This window comes from Lonchura striata, chromosome 5 (assembly GCF_046129695.1).
Source record: "Lonchura striata isolate bLonStr1 chromosome 5, bLonStr1.mat, whole genome shotgun sequence".
In the NCBI taxonomy this organism is placed as follows: Eukaryota; Metazoa; Chordata; class Aves; order Passeriformes; family Estrildidae; genus Lonchura; species Lonchura striata.
The window spans coordinates 8,325,075-8,348,359 of record NC_134607.1 but is presented as its reverse complement, the minus strand read 5'-3'; the positions used below and the strand labels follow the sequence as shown (position 1 = coordinate 8,348,359).

At 40.0% G+C, this 23,285-nt stretch overlaps 1 protein-coding gene across 13 annotated transcripts in view; it reads left to right on the top strand.

The window, feature by feature from the left end:
* Positions 1-429: 429 nt before the first annotated feature.
* The window catches only part of PLEKHA5 (pleckstrin homology domain containing A5), a 165,681-nt gene continuing 142,825 nt past the window's right edge, over positions 430-23,285 (top strand). For 8 of the 13 annotated variants that reach the window (XM_077783260.1, XM_021535136.3, XM_021535139.3 and 5 more), the window contains exons 1-3: positions 434-578; positions 726-802; positions 3,604-3,661. In XM_077783260.1, the coding sequence (XP_077639386.1) occupies positions 490-578; positions 726-802; positions 3,604-3,661 (224 nt within the window). In that variant the 5' untranslated portion in view covers positions 434-489. Of the gene's footprint in view, positions 579-725; positions 803-3,603; positions 3,662-23,285 lie in introns of all 13 variants that reach the window. The other 5 variants (XM_021535146.3, XM_021535145.3, XM_021535148.3 and 2 more) reach the window with 2 other exon arrangements.

The following is a 23,285-nucleotide window of genomic DNA, read 5'->3' as shown; positions in this document are numbered from 1 at the left end:
AATAGGACAAAACTTTGGATTTCCTTTGTCCTTACGGACGCCACCAGCGGCGGAGCCGAGGATTTTGGAGTTGGTAGCGCCGCCGGTGCGAACGAGCGGGGCCGGGTCGGAGGATCCCGGGGCCGCGCTCCGGGCCGCTCCGCTCTGCCCGTCCCTCCCCGCCCCCGGCACGGCCGCTGCACACCGGATCCCGCCCCCATCCCACGGGACGGCCCCGCATCCCCTCCCTCCATCGCCGCCGCTCCCGCCCCGCCCGCCGGCACCGCCCCCGCCGGCCGGGCGCGCCCCCGCGGCCCGCGCGCCCCCGCGGCGGGGCGGGGCGGGCGCTGCGCCCTCCCCTCCCCTCCCCTCCCCTCCCCAAGGTGTTGGCGGCGGCGGCGGGGACGCGCTCGCCGCTCGTGGCCGCGCCGCCCCCCCGGCCGCGCTCCCCTCGGCTCTGCCCGGCGCTGCCCGGCGCTGCCCGGCGCTGCCGGCTGCGGCTGCTCGGCCATGGCGGAGCTGAGCGCGGAGCGGCTGCGGGCGCTGCCCGGCAGCTGGAGTTACGGGATCAGCCAGGGCGGCCGCGTCTTCTTCATCAAGTGAGCGCGGGGCCGGCCAGGAGGGGAGTGGGGCCGGGCCGGGAGGGGCGTGCGGGGAAGGGAAGGAAGGGAAGGGGAGGGGAGGGGGGGAGCAGGGGGCGGCGGGGCTGCGCCTGCCTGACTCGGTCCGTGTGTCCGTCCCCGCAGCGAGGAGGCGAAGAGCACGACCTGGCTGCACCCGCTCACCGGCGAGGCCGTGATCACCGGGCACCGCCGCAGCGCAGGTAGGACCCAGCCCGGAGCCCTGCCCCGAGCCCCGGCTCGGCCGCTCCCGCCCTGCCCTGCCCCGGGCGGGCTCGGCCCCGGGCGGGCTCGGCCCCGGGAGCCGCCGCAGCCCCCCGGGACAAGCGGTGGTCGCGCTTTCCCCGCACTCGGCGCGGTTGTTCCCCCCGGGCTGAGCAGCGCTGCGGTGGCCGCGCAGTCCTGCGTGTCCAGCCTGCTGGCCGCTGCCTTCAGGCGCCTTGTGCCCCTGCCCCCGAGTTGTGCCTGTGTAATGTGTCTGCCTCTGCTCTCCCTCCGTTGCCTTGTCTCACCCCTGCGAGGCTGTGTAGTTACCATTAGAGACCGCCTCGTTCCTCCCCTGCTCCTCGCTGGCTACCCCTGTTATCCACCTGCATAGAGCATCCTTCCCCAGTTTAGCACGAAACCACTCGTCGTATTTCTATTTCCAGCAGTGCCTAGATTTAACCACGATAGGTGTATTAGAAATGTAGGGGATGATTTCGCTAGAAACCCTTTTTATCCTCGCGCTTCCATCCTAGGCTGAGAGTCTGTGTGATTTCCAAGTAACTGAGAGAGGTGGAATAGGTAGGAGGAAAAGGGACTTGAAACATTAGAAATAACTTGGAGGGAGGAGGCTGGAATCAAGTCTTTTTGCTTCTGCTGTTTGTTCCACTCTGGAGAAGTATCAGCAGGAGGTGCTGGAGGAGGAGGATTTAGAGCAGACACTCCGGAGAGCCGGAGCCAAACTCTTGACTGCTGAAGCTGCGCACAGGCTGCATATGCCACTGGGAGGTGGTGGAGTGTAGTAATACGTGCAGTTGTTTTTATGTATATAAGCACTTGGATAATCACGGCGAAATAATCTGCAAGCGAATTGGTCTGTATCAGATTATTTGCTTTTTATGTTTGGTTAATACTTATGCATTAAGGAATCAGAAGCAGCCTTTTAGAAAACTGTGGGCAGCCTTTCTTTTATTTTTTTTTTTTTCGTTTTTGAGTTGGGAATAGTTTAAAAACCACAGGTTTCTGGCTATTAGAACCCTGCAGCTTGATTCGCAGTGAAGGTTCTGTCGTTTGTAAGAAGTCATTTAATGCTGGGGAATAGAACTACTGATTGCTATCAGGCTCCTCTTGCTCCAGCTCTCAGGGCTCAGATTGAGAAAGTGGCCTTCATCTGCAGCAGTATACATGGGGGCAGATGTGTGTGAAGTGCTTTTCTTGTTCAATACTGGCATTAGCTGAGTATTAATTCTTTTTTTAAACTATTCCCACTGTCCCTGTTGACTGATGATGATTTCCTGGTAATTTTCCAAGTGTCTCATTTGTTTCTGCTGTTAAGTGCCTTCTAAAGGAAATACAGTTTGCTTTTGAGTATCTGGAGTATTGTGTGTAGCAGAGCAGAGCAGAGTCATCATCAGGTAAATTAAACTTGTTTCTGAACACAAGGCTGAGGCATGACCTTTGACCATAATTCATCAATCAGATATCAAAGTGTCTAAAAACCAAATCTATTTCTCTAGTTTTCCTCATTCATGTGTATATTAATGACTCTCTCCACACACAGATATAATCAAAGAGAATTATTCTGGCCATTGTTCTGGAACCTAATCAAAATATGTTCAAAATACATCTTCTCTTAAGAAACAATTTTTGAGTGAATAGCACTTCTTTTGCAGATGCATGTTATTGTAAAGCTCTCCGTTAAATAATTCTGTGAGGCATGTTCTAGATGATGAGAAAAGCTTTGTCCTCCATTACGAATTGAAGCGCTTTTTATTCTTTGAGCTATTCAGCTCAAACTGAAGGGTATTTTTTGCAAAGTTCTTATAGCAGCCATAAATACTTCTGCTGGGGAAACTTCCTGTTTGCTGTACTTTGCCCCATGCCGTTATCGAAAGACACCTTGATTTTTGTTCTGCAGAAGACAGGACTCAAGAAAAAAAAAAGGAGCCAGAATAAATAAGTAATGGGCAGGATAAAAACCACCACATAACCCAGCCAGATTTTTTTTTCTTTAGGAAATGCATTCTTGCTTTTATAATTCAATGAAGAACGCTACATATCAATAATTTTCTTAATTGATGGAGCAGACTTTTAAGGGTAGAGGTGCATGGAGGTACCCAACATCTCCAGAGCTTCCATCACACCAGGAAACTGTTACTTGAGAAATTTTGACCATTATTGGTATGGGTTTTTTTTCATATCTGGACTCCTGACTCTTAAGAGTGGTAATACAAAGGAAGTGATGCACCCACATCCTTCACTAGATTTACATGGAAAACGATTTTCATGTAAAATGCATCAGAGTTGTAAACACTGCAGGAACACTTGTTAGTCACAACAGTGGTGGAATTATGCTAATGCAATGCTAATGCTCTGTGGTGCAGTTGATACCGTGCCTCTTAAGGAGCTTGTGACTTGCATGTAACTCAGATGGATTTCTGTTCACATCTCTGCCTGCCAGGTGATCTGATGCTGCTCAAGTTCAAGGCAGAGAGATCTGCTGGGCAAAGGGTGGGACGTTAAACGAGGGAACACTTAAACAAAGCATCGTTGTTATTATTTGACAATGAGAAACGCCAGTCAGATTTCTCAGGCGTGCAGCTTCTCTTGGCTTACAGAATTCCCACTTAGGCAGTCTTGTGAGTCAATTCTGAAATTCTTGTTTCTGGGACTAAAGGTTTCGACATAAGGAATCAGACACGGTATTTTAACTACCTTAGTGTTAGGGAGCAGACCAGTATGGCTAGCATAATTTCTCATTTCAAAAGGTAATTGGAATGTTTTGCTGCTTGTTTTCCAGACTTACCTACAGGTTGGGAGGAAGCCTATACTTTTGAAGGTGCAAGATATTATGTAAAGTAAGTTGAATGTTTGTCACAATACTATAATTTTCAATTAGTTAGTCTAAATGTCACTGTAATTCTGAATGCTTTCCATACGGAACTTCAACGTTGTGCTATAAATCCAAAAGGAGCATTTAAATTTGTCATAGGGTATCTAGTCCTTTGTTTACTGAATTCTGCACAGCTAAAACAATTTCTTGCCTTTTTGTGTTAATTAAAGCTGTGTGAGGATGCAGATTCAAGTGTAGTTTCTGCTGTGAATGTAACCATCTAGCAACAAATGTCCTTGCAAGCCAAGAAAACCTTGAATTTGTCTGTTTGACATTTGTGTGTGTACCCTCTTGTGCCATAAATGCTTTCACAAAGGCAAGATCTTACTTCATGACTTGGAGAAGAGTCTTGATTTCAACCCTGTTCTCTAATTACATGGTTTAAATCCACTCTGAAGGTTTAATTTGGCCATTTTCTTTGCTTCTGCTTCTAGCATTGATTTCAATTTTTTTTTTTTTGTTCTGGTTTTAGTATGTTTTGAGGAGCATGTTCACTGTGGTAGCCTTGCTGTGTGTATTGTCTTTTTGGATGAGAGACATATAAATCAAGCTCTTGCATAGAAGTTCAGAGCATGTATTGGTTGGATCTGTACAAACGTCTTACAGGCTTTTCCTCTCCAGATAGTTAAACCATCCTTACCTGGAAAATTTTTAAGTGGCACCTATGTATATTGGGTCAATATGCTTCTTTTTCCTCTGTTTAACAATTCACAGGCTTTTCTCAATTGATTCAGGAGTTTTTGCTCACTGCACTGTGTGTTTGGTTTGCTGTCATTAAACTAAAAATGTCATTAGTGTGATAACTTTTATGAGTGAAGATTACAGATAGAGTTTATAGGCTGCAGGTAGGTTTTTTTCTGTGTTGCAGTGTTGAGCACAAGGCTGCTGCTCTGTGTAAGATGCATTGTAGGCAGTGTAAGGTGGATGTTTTATGTGTGTTTCATGGTTTATTTTATATGAGTGTGTTTGATTTGGTCCTAAACAAAATTAAAAACATATATTGAAGCGTAATGCTTTCAAAAATTTGACCGAAATACATGCTTTGAAGTGTAATGCTCCCAAAAATCTGACCAAAATACATGCTGTGCTGTCTAGGAGGGCAGATTGTTTATTGATAAGCAACATGTTTGTTTTTCTGTTCTGTTCTGCCTTCTTGCAATCTACATTGCAGGAGTGTTGAGTAGCAATTGACAACAAATACACCAGACTGAGGACAGGGATCCACTGAGAATTTTACCTCTGCAGTTCTGTGCAGATTGTTAAATGAAGACAAGTGAGAATTAAAGAAAGCTGTGTTTGTGTGTGTATACGAAAAAAATTCTTCTGGACTTTGAGATGGAACATTTTCTTGTAGTATAAGCCTATGAACAGTGTGTTGGCCAGCTGTAGTAACTGAAAAATAGCAACTTGAGTTTTCCTGGAATAAACAAGTGTGTGAGCAGCTGTTGTAGAGCTCTTGTGGACAGACTTACTGAGTGCTAGGTTGTTTGTGTACCCTTGTCCTTCCAAGATCTTGTGTTCCAGGTGTTGCCATAACTGTGAGGATGTACGTGGAGCCGATTGTTTTGCTGATAGCCAGCACCAAAGAGCTCAGTTTGTGTCGGAAAGTTGTGCTGTCTTTGCAAACACGTTGCACAGACGCTTCTCTGGGATTTGCTAGATGTAGGAGGGTAGCAGGGAAGGTGCTGTCAGGCCTGCTGAAAGGTTCACATGGTCTGACCAGTTTGGCATCCTCAGTTAAATACTGGTTTGTTGTGTTTGAATTCCTGCCCAGTGATAGCTTCTCCTTTTAGAGCTGTCTCGCGTTCAGCCTTGCTGGTGCTAGAGAGGATGTGGGAGCTAACGTAGACAGGTTGACAACATTATAATCACTGTCCTCTAATCCTAAGCAGTGTAACTCGGGGTGATGTGTTGATTATAATAATTCTAGTTGTCTGAATTTTAACTACTGTGGGGTTTCTGCATGAGGGGCAAACAGCATAGGCTGTTGTGACCTTCTGCCATGCACACACCCCCACATGTGGATTTTTAACCATAACCTGCTCATTCGTGTGTAGTGATTTGCTGAATATTAGCATTTGTTATGTCAATTACAGCGTAATAAGACCATGTCAAAACAATAAATATTGAAAGCTTCTTTGTGGTTAGGTCTGAAAGAATCATATTGTTTTATGTTCCATATGAGTTACAAAGTTACAAGGAAATGAATTTTGATGTCATGCTTTTGGTGCTTCAGCCAGTGAAACCTGTCTGTTGCATTCCTGTGTCCAGTCAGAGTGAGACAAGAAGGGCAGTCAAGTTTCCTAATCACATAAATAATTTGACCTAACTTCTGAGGCTCAGCTTCAAATATGTGGGTTGAATAGAAATGTTTAACAACCTTTCTTTATGGTAAGATCTTATGCTAGACTGTGTTTGAAAATAAGAACCTTTTAAAAATTATTCTTCTGGTTCTTTAATAATAGGTCTTCAGTATTCCACGTGGGTGTGTTGCTGAATCTATTACTGTGCTTTTTTTTGGCTTTGATGTAGTAAACACTGTATAATCAAATTGGGATAATGTCATGGAGATAATAGTCAGCTAAATCTTAACATTCCTTGCACTGGCATTTCAAACAAATGATTCAGGATACAGACTGCACTGAAATGTGATTCTTTTTAAAGGACACTGTATTTTTCTTGGGATGTGTGCACTCGGTTTCAGAATAAGTAAATACCAAACGGTGACTATTTTACACATTTTTTTTTCCTCTCCTGTGGCATTGAATTTGTTCTAGTTTTAGAGTGGAAAGATACACTAAAACAGGGACAGATAAGGAGTTGTTCCCATTGCATACTGTGGTTTTCTTTTGGTGTAGGGTTGTCTTAGTAAGTTGATGCTAGCTAGGACTTTGACTTTTTTGGCATGCTATTTTTTCTGGGTTTTTTTGAGCAGTAGAAAATTTGCTAATGACAGAATCATTTCCCCAAATCCTCCTCACATCTGGTAAACCCGAATGACAAAAGGTGTCGTTTACTATTTGGAATTAAAAAATGTGCAATGCTTTGTGTGTGCTTTCAGGAGAGTGGTTAAATTATTTAGGGGTTTTGTCTCTTTCAGGGTGAGGGAGTCTGGATTTGTTTATTTTATATCAGATCTATGCACAGCCAGCCAGCCCTTCATTGGCACTTGGTGGGAACTCTAGCAGTAAACTTTGCTGAAATAACTAAACTTTTACCCAGAATATAGGGCCCTTGACTTGTAGAACTGGTAACATTCAATTATAATGTTTGTTATTTTCAGTTAAGTATTGAATCTTCTGTATTATGAAGCTAAACTCCTGAGGCTTGAAAACTGTCGTGCAGCAAACTTGCTATTTTATTTTTGTCCTGCTTGGGGTCCTTCACTTGACTGGTTATTTGTATTGAGTGTAATGTGCACTCCTGAGCTCTGAAAAGTTAAGGGCTTTATCCCCAAAACACATCTAAGCTGGACAGCAGAATGGGAATCTTAAGTTATTTATGATATTTATAATGGCCAAGGAAAAGGACCTCACAGGAAAATCCCATTATGATACTTGTCAGTAGAGAAAATACACCTGTTCACAGGCCTCAGACTCCTCCCCTGGTAAGATCATTGCAAATTTCCAGCTTGATGTTTTTAGGACTTTTTGATGACTTCATAATCTTTAGGCACCAAAGCACTGGCTTTGAGGACCATAAAATTACATAAATGCGTGTGTGTCTATTTATGCATGTGTTTAAGAAACCCTTACCAATAGTTAAAATGACCCAATGATCTAAACTCAGGTATTTGCTTACTTTTCTTGCATTTTTGGTTCTCATTGCAGTAGTTCTGAATAGATGTTCAATTTTTTTGTATTGCTTTTTTCTTTTCAAAGAAGGGTTATAATATTTAAATTACTAATTTGCCAAATAAAGTTGTTCTAAAAATCAATTATTAAATGATATTTGTGGAATTTCACATCACTCTGCCTAGGTTGGTTTCTACAGAAGTACTATTAGGTAAGCTGTATGTATGTTAGAATTTGGTTTTTCGTAACTTTGCTGCAGGACTGACACTTTCTGGGCAGTACAAAAGCTGATTGCAAAAGCTTTTAAAAACTGAAAGAATTAAGAGGGTTGAAGTTTCATTTGTGGGGTTTTCTCTTGAAGTTTACCTTTTTCTGTGTTCATCAGAACAGTTTTTGCTTCTTGTTGACTGAATCAAGGCATTGGCAAACCCTGGCCAAAGCCTTGATTGGCAAACCCTGGCAAAGCCTGGCCAGGTGCACTGTTGCATCAAATAGAGGTTTTGTGTGCTTTTGTGGAGACTTTTTGTCAGTGCAGGTTTGTTTATTGTAGACTTGTAGCTTGAAAATTGGAAAGGCGAGAAAAATTTATTAAGTGATTAAAAGGGATAAGATCTCGTTCAACTCTGAGTTTCTATTGTTTACTAAAATAAACCTGTGCTCATTGAGAATTCAGCTTTCGTTTGAACCTTTGTCTTTTATGTGCATTCTAAAGATCCTTTCCCATTCAGCTGAGACTTTCTCCAGAATAATCAAAGAACATCCAGTGGTGTTTGCAGAAAAGCCCTTTCTTGAAAGGAAAAACTGGAATTTGAAAAAAATAGGAACAGTTGAAACTGTTTTTCTCCAAGACTAAGAATCTCAGTGTTCCTCCTGGAAATTTAGTTGTTTTCTTGTTACCTCTGACCTTTTCTTTACTAAAATGAAGAATAAACTTAATTCTTTTTCTCACATGGTAAGACCTGTAGGTCAAATAAGAGTGTATGGGTGAACTGGGACTTAGTTACAAGCTACCCTGTGCCTTTTGGAGTGAGCAAAGCTGCTCAGATAAGGAGAACTTTTTTTGGGGAATGCCTGCACATTTATAATCTGTTTTAACATTTGCTTCTTTCTTCCACTGAAATATTCCAAGAACCAAAAATACCGCAGAGCTGAAGCTGGGTGTGGAGGTGGAAGGATTCTAGGCTCAGGAGGAAATGGGTGTGGGTCAGAGGAGAGGTGGGACTGCATCCAAAAAGCAACTTCTGATGGGTTGGATGTGGAAGGACAGGGCTGTTGGTGTAGTGCTGGACTGCAGGAGGAGGCTAAAAGGGTGGGAGCAGTGGCAGAAGGAGTGGAGAGACAACCAGGCAGAGAGGAGCAGTCAGGAGAAGGAGTGGGAGCTGATTTCCTAGGAGCCAACTTAATGGGATTTCTCCCAGAGGGAAGGGTGGCAAAAGTTCACCCTGCAAAAACAAGTTGTCTGACTCGTGTGCGGGTCTGGAAGGGGCCATTATCCCTGGCTTAGGAATCTGTTTCACAGTTAGTCTGGGAGGTGGAATATCAAATGTGAATGTTAGGAATTGCTGTGCTTCTAAAGGCTCTTTTTGCCTGTGACGTCTGTGGTTGGTATTTTGAGCTGTCTCTTTCCTGAAGTGTGTTTCTAAATTGGGCAATACCTTAAATGCTTCAGTTTCACTGAGAAAGACTTGAAAATGAATAATTATTTAAAACCACACAAATATCTATGCATAAGTAGTTACATGAAATATTGAAGTCCATGAGAAAGATATTGAAGACACTCAAAAGAACGATATTGAAGACACTTTTCTGATATTTGTGACCAAATTAGTAAATTGATCTCTAGCTTCAGAACCTGGTTTTTGAAGTGCAAAGATCTTTTCCCTAGCTTTGGTCTCTTTTGGTGATTAAGTACTAATAGCAGATAAAGTGGATATGCTCTACATTTACTACAGTGAAGTGAATTCTTACATGGTCTTTTCATTTTTGGTATTCATGTGTGAAGAATGGCAAAAAGCAAAGGAAATGCTCGTCAATCAAAACTTTCATGTAGGAGGTTGCTGCAATGTTTAATAAATATAGTGGTACATTTTTTCCCCGCCCCCAAACCCTCCCCCCTTTGCATTGATGGTCCTTCTTAAGAATGATTTTGGGGCACATACCAGTATTTCACTTTCCTGTTTTGTCTGGGTGCTGCACAGGTTCTTCTTCTTTTCCCCATCTTGGAACCCATATCCTGCAGCACCTGGAACTGAGGGACACTTCCAAAAACACCTCACCTCTATTGTTACACAATACACCTCTATTTGTCAGAACTTTCACAGGTCCAAATTTCACCTGGTGCCTTTTATGTTCTGCTTTTGCTTTAAAGCAGTTGCACCCACTTTTTTTTTTTTTTTTTTTAAATCCCTGTGGTCTGACAGAGTTTTGTTGTGCTGATCAAACCTGGTGTCTGTTGTGGTGTTGCGCCAAGCCTGTTTTTCCTGCACATGTTTATGTTACCCCTGCTCTTATTCTAATGAATTACACTTGCATTAAACCTGAGATACACTGGGGCTGGCAGTGCAGAGCACTCCTCAGTTTGCTCCTGTGAGAGGGGGAGAAGGCTCTTGTGGAGCTTCAGGCAAAGAAAGCCTTGCTGGAAGCAAAGCTCCACAGCCCTGACTGCTGGGATTTCTGCCAGCGTGGTGCCTGGATGTGTGTTCTTTTCTGTGTTTCAGTAAGTAAATAGCTAAATTTAAACTCTTTCCCCTCCTCTCTCCCTCCTCCCTCGCCTCCTTGTTTTGGGATGTGTGAGCTCACCATTTCTTCCAGTTCTCTTGCATTTGGTTGAAGGGAAGGTGTTCTCTGACAGTGATGTTGAGAGGGGAAGAAGCTGCATGAGTAGTCACCATCAGAAGTAGAAATTTGGGGATGGGAATTTGACAGCAGAGGCACTCCAGTGAAACTGCTCCCCAGTGCTGGCTAGGACAGGAAGGTCTGGTTGTATGGTTGTGAAGTTTCATCTTTCTGCTCCAGACCTATGAAACTTGAATTGAGTACTTGTTTGAAATTTATGGGATGGGGGAAAATAAGTCTTCTAAGACAGTATTTTGAATGCCTGTGTGACCCATGATTGTCTTTAAGCTTTATATAAATAATTAAAAAGTCTCTTGCATATTCAGGAGGCTCTACAAACTTAGTTCTTTATGGCTTTCCCCACTGTGATTTAGAAAGAGCAATTATTTGTAAGGAAAGGTATATTGCCAAGCAACCTAACCTTTAAAATTGGCTCCCTGCTTTTTCTTCTTCCAGAATCTATTATAAATCATGTTTAATAGAAACAAGTGCTTTAAAAACAAATTTTGTGCTTTAATAACTGGAAATGTTACAGTGTGTCAGACCAAGCAAGAGAGGTCCTAGTAAGAAAAGGTGTTTGAAAGCAAAATGCCTGGTGAAAGTTCCAATTTCAAATGCCATATTTCCATTTCAGTATTTCCTGGAAGCTTTTATCATCTTTACTACTCTCTGAATAAACAGCATACTGTAATTGCATAAATCCTGTAAAAATACAGCTTTGGATTTTGTTCTGAGCTGTAATGCAAGGAAAATTCTGTCATTTTGGATTTTTTTTAATTCCCTATTTTTTCATTAAATCCTTCAGATTATGCAGCTGCTGACCAATGTCCATAACATTTATCATTTTTGAGAATCTGTTTTCAAGATGAGTAAAAATATGTGATGTATAATCTTTAAAATTTTTCAATGAGCTTGGCTTATAAAAAGGACAGAAATCTCTCTTTGAAATAAAGTTCTGTGAGCAACAAGCATAAACACATGATGCTCTCAAATGTTTACAGTGAAGAAAAAAACCTTTTAATATGATTTACTTGAATGCCTAAAAGGGTAACTTGGTTTCCTCATGACTGAGATTGTGGAGAGGAGAGTTTTGTTGTGGATTTTAGATGTTGTTCACACCATTTTGTAGGATTACTTTTGTATTTTTTGGTGAGCAAGGAAAATCCTCTAGATGAATATAAAACTCTGTGGTTGAAATATTTTGTAAGGTTTGATGCAAAGGTTGAAAAAGAAAGTTGCAAACAAGAATGTATGTTTGAGCAATCAATGTCGTAAGAGCAAGTGTTCATTTTAATGATGAATTTTAATCAGAAGAATGATGCAAGTTAAACCTTATTAGATATTCATATCATCTGTTCTCATCTGAAATCTCTCTTGTGGTACAAACTCAGATATTCTCTCCTTGATGTGGGTATCTGTTGCTTACCTGGTCTGAAACACCGAAATATTTTCAGTTGTTAAAGCACACAAATGTTACCTTTTTTTTAAAATTAATAACATATCAGCTTCTGCTGTTTGATCCATCTTCTTTGTTGTGTCAGAAGAGTTAAAATAATTTGACTTTTCAATCAAGAAATTTTGAACTCGTTTAATTGAAACCTAAAGATATCCCTGTTACAGTGAATTTTGGAGGAGTAGGTCGCTAAAACTACCCTAGGTCAGACAGGAGGTGGTTATTAACATTGTCCTACAGAAAATGGCCAGAGGAGCAGGGAGGTCATCCTGCCCTGTGGCACTGGTGAGGGCACACCTCAAGTGCTGAGCAAAGTTCTGGCCCCTCACTTTGGGAAGGATGTTGAGATGCTCGAGCACATCCAGAGGAGGCAACGAGGCTGGAGAGGGACTGGGAACAAAATTCCTGTGAGGAATGACTGAGGGAGCTGCAGATGTTCAGCCTGAAGAAAAGGAGACTCAGGGTGACCTTATTGTATGACTTAAATCTCCCTTAAAGGTGGTTGTAGTCAAGTGGGGTTGGTCTCTTTCACCAGGCAGCACTGACCGAACCACAGGACACCGTCTTTAACTGCACCAAGGGAAATACAGGTTGGATATTAGGAAAAAGTTTTCACAGAAAGAGTGAGAAGGTTCTGGAATGGGCTGCCCTGGGAGATGGTGAAGTCACCATCCCTGGATGTGTTCAGAAAAAGACTGGATGTGGCACTGGTGCCATGGTTTAGTTCAGGTGTGGGCACTGGTCTTCCAGCCTAGTCATTCTGTATGTTCTGTGAATTGGAAGAATTTGGGAACCTAAATACTTAACACTCAGCATGGTGGTCTTGGCCTATGTGTTTGGAGTTTGTGCTCTGCAAAAAGCACTGGGCGGGGGTTTCTTACCTGGTTCCACACCCACCCCTGGGCACTGCAGCAGAATGTCCTGATCCCTGCCAGGCAGCCTTGGCTCCTGCCTGTGCCCGTCCTTTTGCTCAGCTCCAGGTAAAAATGAGCCGACAAGTCCTGCAATCTGCAAGGTCTCTTCATCAACCTTGCCTTGAAGTGCTGTGGGGATGAGGCTGGAAAGAAAGCAGGGTGTGAATTGTGCCAACACTGCTGCCAAAGGTTTTATATCCTCTGTACTGAGCCTTGTATTTCTTTATCTGCAACTCCTGTCTGTCTGACAATTCAAGAAGTAAATGAAAGGATTTTTCCTGTAAACTGAGTTTAAAAGTTTCCCAGGTTTAAGCTTTCTCTGTAGTGATTGCCACAAAGAGAAGGGTTTAAGGAAAGTTTTTGTTCTTAAGAGCAGATAAACTGACAACAAAACCATTAAATTTGCCTATTCTGCTAGCTGAAGTTATTGCACAGAACACAGTAAACAGCATAAAAGGTGACATTTTAGAATTATTTAGATGCGTGATGCCTAGTGGTATGGTAAAGTGATATCTGCTTAAATGTAAATTTAATGAAAGGTTATCCTTTTGGTCTTCCTGTTACCACTGGTGTTTATTTCTTACATATATATATATGTATATATATATATATATATATACTCACATACCTATACAGAGCACATTGTTCTTTATGCCTTGTCTGCAGACCACCCACTCCCAAAATTCTTACCTGGAATATTTGCACTTCGCTTCACTTTCAAAATACAATAAAAATCTGAACCTTTTCCTGAAGTGCTCCTTATTCTTGCATTCTAAGCTACACACTGCAATGTGCTTCAGAGTTGAGCTCACTCTGTGGTTTTCATCAAGCTCCAGGTGAGAGTGCCAAACCTGTCTAACAAGAAATTCGGGATTTCTGGTGCCTCTGATTGCTCATTTTACCGTTCAAAACAACAAAAAAAGTGCTATCAAATTCACCAATTCAAATGCCAGTGTTTTATCCTATTCATTAGAATCTTTTGTTTGGGTGCTTGCTGCCTCAAAACACTTTTGAGTTCAGATATGTAAGTTCCTTGAAAATCTTGCTATTGAATTGCTGAAAAAGAAGTGAGACATAAGTAGAAAACATTCTGTTGACTAAAGTGGTGATGTCCTATTCGGCTCTAAGTGGGATTTGCTGTGTTTCATAGCCCTCGATGATTTAAGCAATGATTGCATCAGGCTGAGGAGTTGGAATTATCAGGTCTTAAAGAAGAGGGGGAGGACATCTTTTGCTCGGTAATGGAGTTGTTTTTTTTCTTTCTGACTTTTAGTGATGCTGTTTTTAAGTCATTAGTGCAGACAGACTTCTCAAACTTTTAATGAGAATTGAAGGTACTGTCATTTTTTGTCAAGTATTGCAAACATTAGCTTAGACAAGAGTTCTTGCTTTTATTATTTTCCTTGAAAAACTACCTTGTGCAATTGTAAACAGGGTTTTAAAAGACGTTCTGGTAACTTAAGTATTTTATTTAATTTTTTCAAGGAGGTGAAGAAATGAATCTGGCGCTGTTTCAGAACATGTCTGTCTCACACACTTTCACCAGGCCTGGTATACAGGAGATTATGTTGTTGGCAGAGTGATCTGTAAAGAACAAATGAAATGTTTCACTAGTTTGAAGATGGGTCTAAGAAAAATGGGAGTGGAATTTGTGGAAACTTGGATCTTGTATTCCTACCTAATTTCTTTGCAGCAGTGGGGACCTGAATTGTAATGAATGGAGGTGAACAGGTTTTGGATTTAACAGCTGGGTTCACCAAGTGTATCTATTAGGAGTGTAGAAGGAATGGTCAAAAGCAGAGTTTATGGAGGGTTTTATGGTTTGGGTTTTTTCTGTCCGAGTTTGACATCGATGTGTTGACCACAACAAAAAAATCAAACGCAATGCAGACAAAGCTACAGTTGACAGCTGTTAATTTGTTTTGATTAGAGGCAAATATTTTAACTCTTCTGATCAGTTTATTTTCCTTGAGCTGAAGTAATTTGGTTTTTTAGTAGTCTAAAAGCCTCTCTGCATCACTGGTTTGGAAAAAAAGAATAGGAATTTATTTATATCAGAAAAACAACTGTCTCCAGCTCTTTGTCTCTTCAGTTCTTCTCTTCTTCTGCTGTTTGACCTTCTCTTTCTCTTCCTTTTTATCTTATTTCTGTATACATGCCCTTATTGTTCACCCTACTGTTTTCACTGTTACTCTGCTTGCTTCTAGCACTGGTAGCTCAAGTAATGTTAGACTTGATCTTCCCCAGTTGGACTGCATGCCAGATTTTCCTAAGGGGAATGTAAATACTGTGAGGTCAATGCAGTATCAAATGCCTGCAGCCTGAAATGAACCCAGCAGGATTTTCTGCTATTCAGTCAAAATTAAAACCTGCTCAGGATACACTGCTAAATGTTGAAATGTCAAGACTTTGAATTATGTATTAAGCTTTACAGATTTTCTAAATTTTTTTTTTTTACTTTAATTAAGCTTTCTTTTTTTTCCCCTAATGTGAAAGAGTGTGCACTAGGGACTATTCACTAGAACTGTGGTAATTAACAGATATGTTTAGAAACCTCTCTCTGTAAACTGATGGATTAGGTTACTTGGTTTATTTGTAAAAATGAGGAAGAGGTGAATGGGTGTGCATGCTCACCTGCAACATATTTAATACAGTGACATTTAAACATTCAACTAATGTGCTGTAAATAGCAAATAAAATCTTCAGCCCATCCATTCCTCTGAGTTTCCCCTCACCTCTTTCACTCCTCCCTTTCTCCCTGAAAAAGAATGGGTAGGGGTAAACTCACATGGCACAGCAAAACCAAATTGCTGTTTATGACTTTCTCCTCTGCTTCAACCAACCTGTTCTTCTGAGGGAGAATTGCTCCCTGTGATCCCTTCAGGTCAGTGATGCTCTTTAATTTGCCATGTGTTAGTTTGAATTGCTTGCATCTGTGTGCTGCTAGGGACCAGAACTTCTTGTTTTACAAGGAGGGGAATTAGAGATTAACAACTGAACTCGAGGGGGTTTTGCTGTGTAGGGCTGCTGTCAGTAGATCAAAACACTTTAGCTTTATTTGTCTTTCAGACTGTTGTCTGTGAAAGACTGGCTGCTGCTAGTTTGGGGAGGAATATAATTGATGAAATTAGAAGAAAATAACCTCTGAATGTTCATAGACAAGCCAGGAGTGGAGTTGTTCTTTGGTATTTTCTGTTGGCCACACCATGGCAAGACCAATTCTTTCTCCAGGTCTCTTAAGATGTCGTGGTAATGTCACTGTGAAATGACAACAGAAAAATAAGAGTTGTGGTCAGGGAATGTTTGCTTTTTTTGAAAATTAAAGCTGTTTTATTTTTGTGAAGAGATAGTGTTGTGGTTGTTAGATAAGTCCCTGCTGCTTCACAATGTTTCTGTTATGTTCCTAGTAAAGTTTCATGGTTTTGTGTGGGAGACTTCATGATGCTCAGATGAAGGAATATTTGATTATTGAATGCTACACTTTGATTTTCTCAGTGGATTAAAGTGGGTATTGAAAATAACTGTTAGACATATTGATGAAAAACTATAGTGCTGAACAGAGAATAAAGCAGATTTTAAAATGAAAAACATTAGTAGCTGTCATGTAAGCAAAGTAATATTAAGTTCAAATGAATACATTATGAAATACTCATTCTGAAGCAAAGATGAATGTATTATGGAGTGTAAAACTATCTTTCAAGAATAGCACTAAAATGCAGTCCTTGAACAGCTTTATTAATGCTTAGTTTTGTGCCATTGGACAGCATTTTTTACTAGAAATAATTTACTTGGGAGATTAACGTTTCTCTCTAAAAATGAAAAGCATGAACACCTTTATGCTTAAAATATTCAAGTATAAAATCAAGCTGTTGGCTGTGAAGAAGTAGGAACGGCTCATCTACCAGTTGTATTTTTTTTTTTAATGAAATGAAAAGCTATTTTGTTACTTAATAAAAGAATGTATGTGTGGGGTTTTTTTGTTGTTGTTTATGTAATGATATAACAGTAATTCCCAAAGTCCATTTGAAAATGAAGGGAATTTCATCAGCAGGATTGCAAGAGGTCTGGCATGTGATGAGCTTGTTTGTTTTTTTACACTTTGCAGCAGTGTTGTTGAATTTCTAAAGTCAGGGAATGAGGGTGTTGTAAGCACCAATAAGTGCCTCATTTCACCATCTGGATTGGTTCTGGAGCTGCTTGAGTGAAGGGCACAATGTCCATTGAGCTCATCCTAGCATCGCCGATTTTCCTGGTCCAATTCTGGAGCTTCAGCATTTATTTTGGGAAAGATCCAATATTGTTGGCTGAGATGTCTACAAGGGAATGTAGGGTTTGTTTGGATTTCTTTTTTTTCAATCAAAAAGATCACTGGGCTTTCTTAGAAGCTTTTTTTGAAGTGTTCAATGATTCCTCCTCATGAGGTGTGATGATTAAACGTAGCATCCCCAAGCATGGTTAGAACTGGAGAAAAAGTGATATTTGGTTTTCATTTCAGTAGGAAAGAGTGGTTGCATCTGCTGTCTCTTGCACAACTCTGTGCCCTGTAAGACACGGATTCTTCCCATTGCTGAGTGAAAAATAAACCACTCTGAGAACAGCAGTGGTTCCCTCACCGTACCCCTGAGCCCACCTGGGGATGGCTTTGGAGCGTTTGTGGTGCTCCCTCTCTGCAAACCCCTGGCAGCTCTGACATCTGAATTTCAGCAATTTCTCTGCACCCCTTGTCTGTGGATGAAGCTTTTCCCAGTCAGTGAAGATGGATTTTGGGTTTTGGGAGTAAGTTCTCACCCATGAGAAGGCGGCTGCAACACCTCTACTCCAGGGGCACTTACAAATTTGCATTTGTTAGATTTTGTCATCCTCAATAATTGAATCCAAAAGTAGAGGAATTCGTTAGCATCTCTAAAATTATGTGGAGCTTATTGGCAAATCCTCTTTCTTCATACACAGTTTTTTAATAACTATAAACCTAACTTTTTTTTTAGAAGGGAGGAGATGAAACTGAACACAGTTAATTGTTTAAAATCCCGATCACACCATAGACAGTAAAATCTTATGTCTGAGCAACCACTGGAATATAATAATGTAAAAATTAAAGTTACAGGAAATTATGTTGCTGTGGAAAAAATAATTTGCTTTATTCCCACAGGCACCAATTATCAGGGCTCTAGACTGAAACTTGTACTTTTCTGCAAAGGATCCTTGTAAGGAAAACATAATCAAGAGCCACTAAAATCTCTGGTCTTATTTTTAGAGCTAAATTGTGCTATTTCACTGGTTGCTTTCCAAGTTATGTATTGAAATGGTAAAACAAAAAAAAAATTGCTTGACTCAATTCCACATAATGATACATTCTTAGCACTCAGCACTCAAATAAAAGAGGTGGGAATGGAGAAGAATGTAATTTCTTAATACATTTCCACAATTTAGCAACTTGGGTTTACTATGTTTTTAAATATGTGATTTTTTTTTTTAATTTGTGTACAAAACCACTGCTTGTGTTTGTTCACTTTCCAAGGCATCTCAGGTTTTCATGCTCTTTATACCGTGTTTTGTACTGCACAAAATACCATGGAAATGTTAGTTCTAAAGTTCTGTGACATTGCTTTGAGCTGTTTCTGATTTGTTGTTTTGGTGATTCTTTTGACCACCAAAAATTATATAAGATCATTGCTAGTTTGTAAGCGATACTTGGATATTTAATACATATATATATATATATATTTTTTTTTTTACTTGCTCGAGGCGTAGTAAAGAAGAGTATATAAATATTGTGTGTGGAATGGTCTTTGAAGCTGGGATTTTGTTTTCAGTAATTTGCTGTACTCCTCTTCCAGTGTTCCTACTCTATGATTCACCTGGTGGTGTTGTAATAGCCAGGGTAATAATTTGGGGAAAACTGACTCATGTAAAGCTGAGGAGGTGCAAGTCCCAAAAGAAGATAATGGTACAGAAGAAGAGCTGATGTGCATCAGCAGCTGTAAGGATGTAAATGTTTTGTGAGTTCCAGCAGTAAATAGGGAGCTCTGTGGGAAGAGGCAGCATCCCTCTGAATGGATGCATTTCTTCAAAATAAAACTTTTAATGGAGGAAAGAAAATATTTACAAGAAGGATTGGTGCTCCAAATGCTCAGGAACAGGATTGATGTGCAGTCCTTGCAGCTGAGGAGAGAGTGATGAATGCCCTACATGAAATTAGGGCAGGGATTTACATACAGGAGTTGCTTCCTTTAAGCTGAGGATAACAGCAATGTTTTCAAGATATGACCTGTCTTGGCAGAAGATGAACTGAATAGTATGAATTCATCAAGAGTTTATGTATTTTTGTAACCTGTTTTGAGGCAGCTGAAGTGGTTCATGTTAAATATTTTACATGGCTCAGCTCTCCCTTTTAAAGAATTTTTTTTTTATCTAACCAAAATTAACCATCTGCTTGTCGGAGATAATTTTGCCACAAAAACAGATTAAAGGTTTTCTTTGTGGTGCAAGATTAATAGCTGGAAGACTATGAAGTTAGAGGCCAATTAAAATATTTTCTTGGTTACCCTGTATAGGTAGTCGGCATTAAAAAAAAAATTGAGATGTGTAATGGCATTGTACAGAGACTTTATTTTGCTAAATGATTTTTCCTCTATATACTTGTTCATTTTGACTGCTTAATTGATTTTTTTTTTTTTCCTGGGGAGAGAGACTTTTTCAAAATTAAAATAATAACTAAAAAAAGCACATTTGTGTAGTGTTAATACTGGTTCAAGGTTTTTCTCTTTGTACTGACGTGTAGTGTTCATTCTTTCAGTACTGACCTGAACATTGAATCCCTTTCTTTGCAGAAACCACTGGTTTCTTTAAATAATAAATTAAATATGAAACAGATCATTATATTTTTTAAGGTAACTAGGAAGAAAACTGCCCTCTCACTTCAAATATGTCAAGGTGAATACTGAATTCAGCAGTAACACACAGTACAGAGGAGTACAAGCTCCATGTTCTTTCAAAGATTTTCAAATATATCCCAATTCTTGTGAGTTGTGGTACAGATTTTTGTGAAGCAGGCACTAAAATTAAAATTTAACTTGGAGTTAAATAACAGCTTGCCTCTTTTTTTTTTTTTTTTTTTTTTTTTGTTCCCTGATGTGATTTGAACCTCTACAAAGGCAATCTGTAGATAATAGATGCTATTTTATCACTTCAGCTTATGGAGCCACCAGGTCTTAAATTTTTGTGATGACTTTCCAAAGTTGGATAAGTTGTTTGGTTGGTTTTCTTTTTTCCCTCTTTATGTCTGCTTTTGAGCCAGTATCTTAATTGAATCTTTTATTTCCACTTTACTAAAATAAACTTGGAGCAAATGTTGCTTCTTGAATGGATGTTCTTGTGGTTTGAGTGAAGAAACTCTGCATGCATTTAACAAAACTTTAATGTAGCTATATCCATTTGTTGCCTTATTGGTATTTCTAGTGCTTAGAGAGTCCTAAGCTGCTTAGGAGAGTGGGTTTTTTTAAATAATTTAATTTGGAAAGTAAAACGAAGAGAATTCTTTTTGATTTTTAGGTGTGCTCTTTTTTGTCACAACGCCACTGCTTTTCACTGACCTTTTCATGCAAGGATTTCTGTCTCTTTTTAACAAGATTTCCCATTTGAAAGGCAACACTACTTGCTCAGATTTGATTGATATCTTCATGATGCTAAGCTTATGAATTGAGAGAATTGCATGCCCTCAGGATAGGGAAAAAATGCCATCTATTGATATTTGGATTATATTTTATCACTTCCATTTAGGAGAAGAAGCGGAAACTGTGGCCTTCATCCACAGTCCAGAGAAAACAGACTTCCTAAAATCAAATTACAGATGGAAAAGTGGAATTTTTAAAGGCCTGACATCTGAAATAATGCTGTTCCAGTTCAGCATGTCTAGAAATAGGAGCATAGTTCTACTGTAAAGTAGTGCTGGTTTAACAGGAAAATGATACAATAGAACTGGAGACACAGGGGTGCTCAGAGATGGAAGAGCTTCATTTGGGGAATGCCTGGAATACTTACAGAGGGCTGATGTGGGGAGTGTAAGTCTTCAGAGTTAGAAATGGTTGAAAGGCAGGTGAAGAACAGGTTTGCTGTATATTCCAAGAAGAGAACTAGCAGGAGGAATCACAGATCAGGAAGAGCTGGCCCTTGTGGCTGATGTTCCAAGGTCTGAAAGAAATGTCTGTCGTTCAGGAAAGCGGCTGAAAATATGTGGGAAGTGTTTCCACGTGCAGTCATGGAATCCTGTGCTCACTCCTTCATTTGGGAGCCCACTTGTGAATTTTGTAATGGCCAAAACAAGGCATCCCTGTGCATCCCACCCATGTCAGGTGTTGGCTGCTGATCCCAGCCCTGCTTCAGCAGCTCTGGAGAGCAGCATTCATCACCAGGGTATACATATTAATTTGCCAGGAGTCAGTGAGAGGAATGTTGTTTTAATTATGGTGCTGCAGGTACTTAGAGAAGCTCTTGCAGAGTATCTCTGACTGGTATCTTATCACGAAAGCTTTGATGGGTGCTGTGTGTGCACAAAGCATGGCTGCATGGGAAGACTTAATAGTTGGCTTATAGTGAGGTTTTGGCTTTAGCTTGTTTTGAAAATAAACTATGTAAACATGAAAATCTTACTGATCTTCCTACTGAAGCTTTACTGTGCACAGAGACTTAATGAGAGAAACATAAAAGTTATGAAATCACTGGATACTGTCTGCTGCCTGAGTATTGATTCAGACTGGTGTAATTGACTTTTTACACAAAGGGGTTTGGGTAAGTGAGTTGGAATCTGGCAAAGAGATTTGAAAGCTGAATTGTTTTTCAGGTTATAAATAGATTTGAAGTATTAAACTTGTACCTGCTTTCAGAAATCCTATGAGATCATTTTAGAGATAGTAAGAGATTAATTTAGAATGATACAAGCTTGGGGAGGGTAGAGTAAGATGCTTACAACAGACTAAATGATGAAATGTTTACTTACTTGAAAAGAAAATCTTCTCTTTCTTTTTCCCTTCTTCCCAAAAGATTTGTTCTCTCAAAGCACACGGGCTTTGAAGAATGATTTTTCTTTAACTCAGTGCTTCAGATCAGTACTTGAATTATTAGGAAATAACTACCTTTTCTATGTTATTCTTTCAATAAATAAATTCATTGGAAAATGTATTATAGGTTTAATCATAAAGTTAAGGGCTTGTGTTTTGGGTTTTTTTTTCCCCCTTTTAACTAGTGAAACTATGAATTTATATGAGTAATGAATCCAGAAGCTTTGTTACATATGGATCTCAGTGTTGATCAACTCTGACCATGAATTTCTGTTTCTCTAAGACAATCATGTCAGAATATAGAGTTGCATATTCATAAAATCTGAAAGCCAAATACTTACTGTAATATTGCTAAGGGTAAATCTCTGTAGGTTGTATACACACAACTCCAAAAGGGTTTGGAGGACAAGAAATCTCTGTTAGAAGCTTCTGTGAAAGGTTTGGTGTTTTGGGCTCGGTATTCTCAAACAAAACAGAAAACCTGTGGTGTTGTTCCGTTTTAGATGCATGGAAGAGTGGAAATACACATTACTGGTCTGACACACATGATGGGTTTTGCTGTTAAACTGCATTTATGGGGATAGAGTTGTAAACTCTCTCAAAGGATGGAAATCAATTCCTAAATTTGCTGGATGTGCCACTGAAACATCTTTAAAATATGAAGAAAATGCTATAAAGAGAATTTGGCTGGCGAAAGCTGCTTCATATACCACCAGCTGGATTCCTGCTGTAGGATTCATGTGCTTTTAATGATTTCTCATTTGGGATGAGGGGAGCAAGATCAGGAATAAGTTATCTAATAGCACTGGAAACCTGGGTTCTCATGGGCTCTAGTAAACAAGGGAGAACTGAGTAAGAAGAATATTGGAAATGAACACTTTTTAAATCAAGTTTGTTCGTTTAAGTTGTTCATCACCAGAAATTAGGTTGTGAAGCTTCTACCAACACTGCCTGAATGAAATCCTATCAGGTATCCTCTAAAGCTTTTAAAGGCATTTGGTGGTTTTGTTTTGTTTTTTTTTCGCATGGTTATCCATTTCTGCAGAGAGAATAAGGAAATAACAAAATTGAAGAATAGCTGAGTGAGTTTCCAAATGCTGATAAAGATCTTGCCATGCTTTCCCAATTTTCAGGCTCTTTAATTTGGATTGGTTTGTGACTACTCCTTTATCCAAAAAGAAGTCAGTTTAAATCCTGAGAAACAATAGAAGAATTGTTTGGCAGAGAAGTCAGCAACCAGTATCTTGGCACTGCCTTCAGCTTTCTAAGCCAGGTTGCTGACAGCAAAAGCATGAACAGAACTTTGGAAAAAAAAAATTAAAAATCTCCTGTCTTACAGAAGCAAGTCTAAATGGAAAATGGAGTCCACTCTAGAGGGACTACAACAGCTTTCTGTGCAGTTACTTTAAAATTCTTTTGCATAAATAATGACACTTGAAATATATTTTTACCTAAAAATAGTTTTTGTTTTCTGTGCCAGTTTTTTAGCTCACATAATTACTAGCACCTAATCTAATGTGGTGGCATGTCCACATAA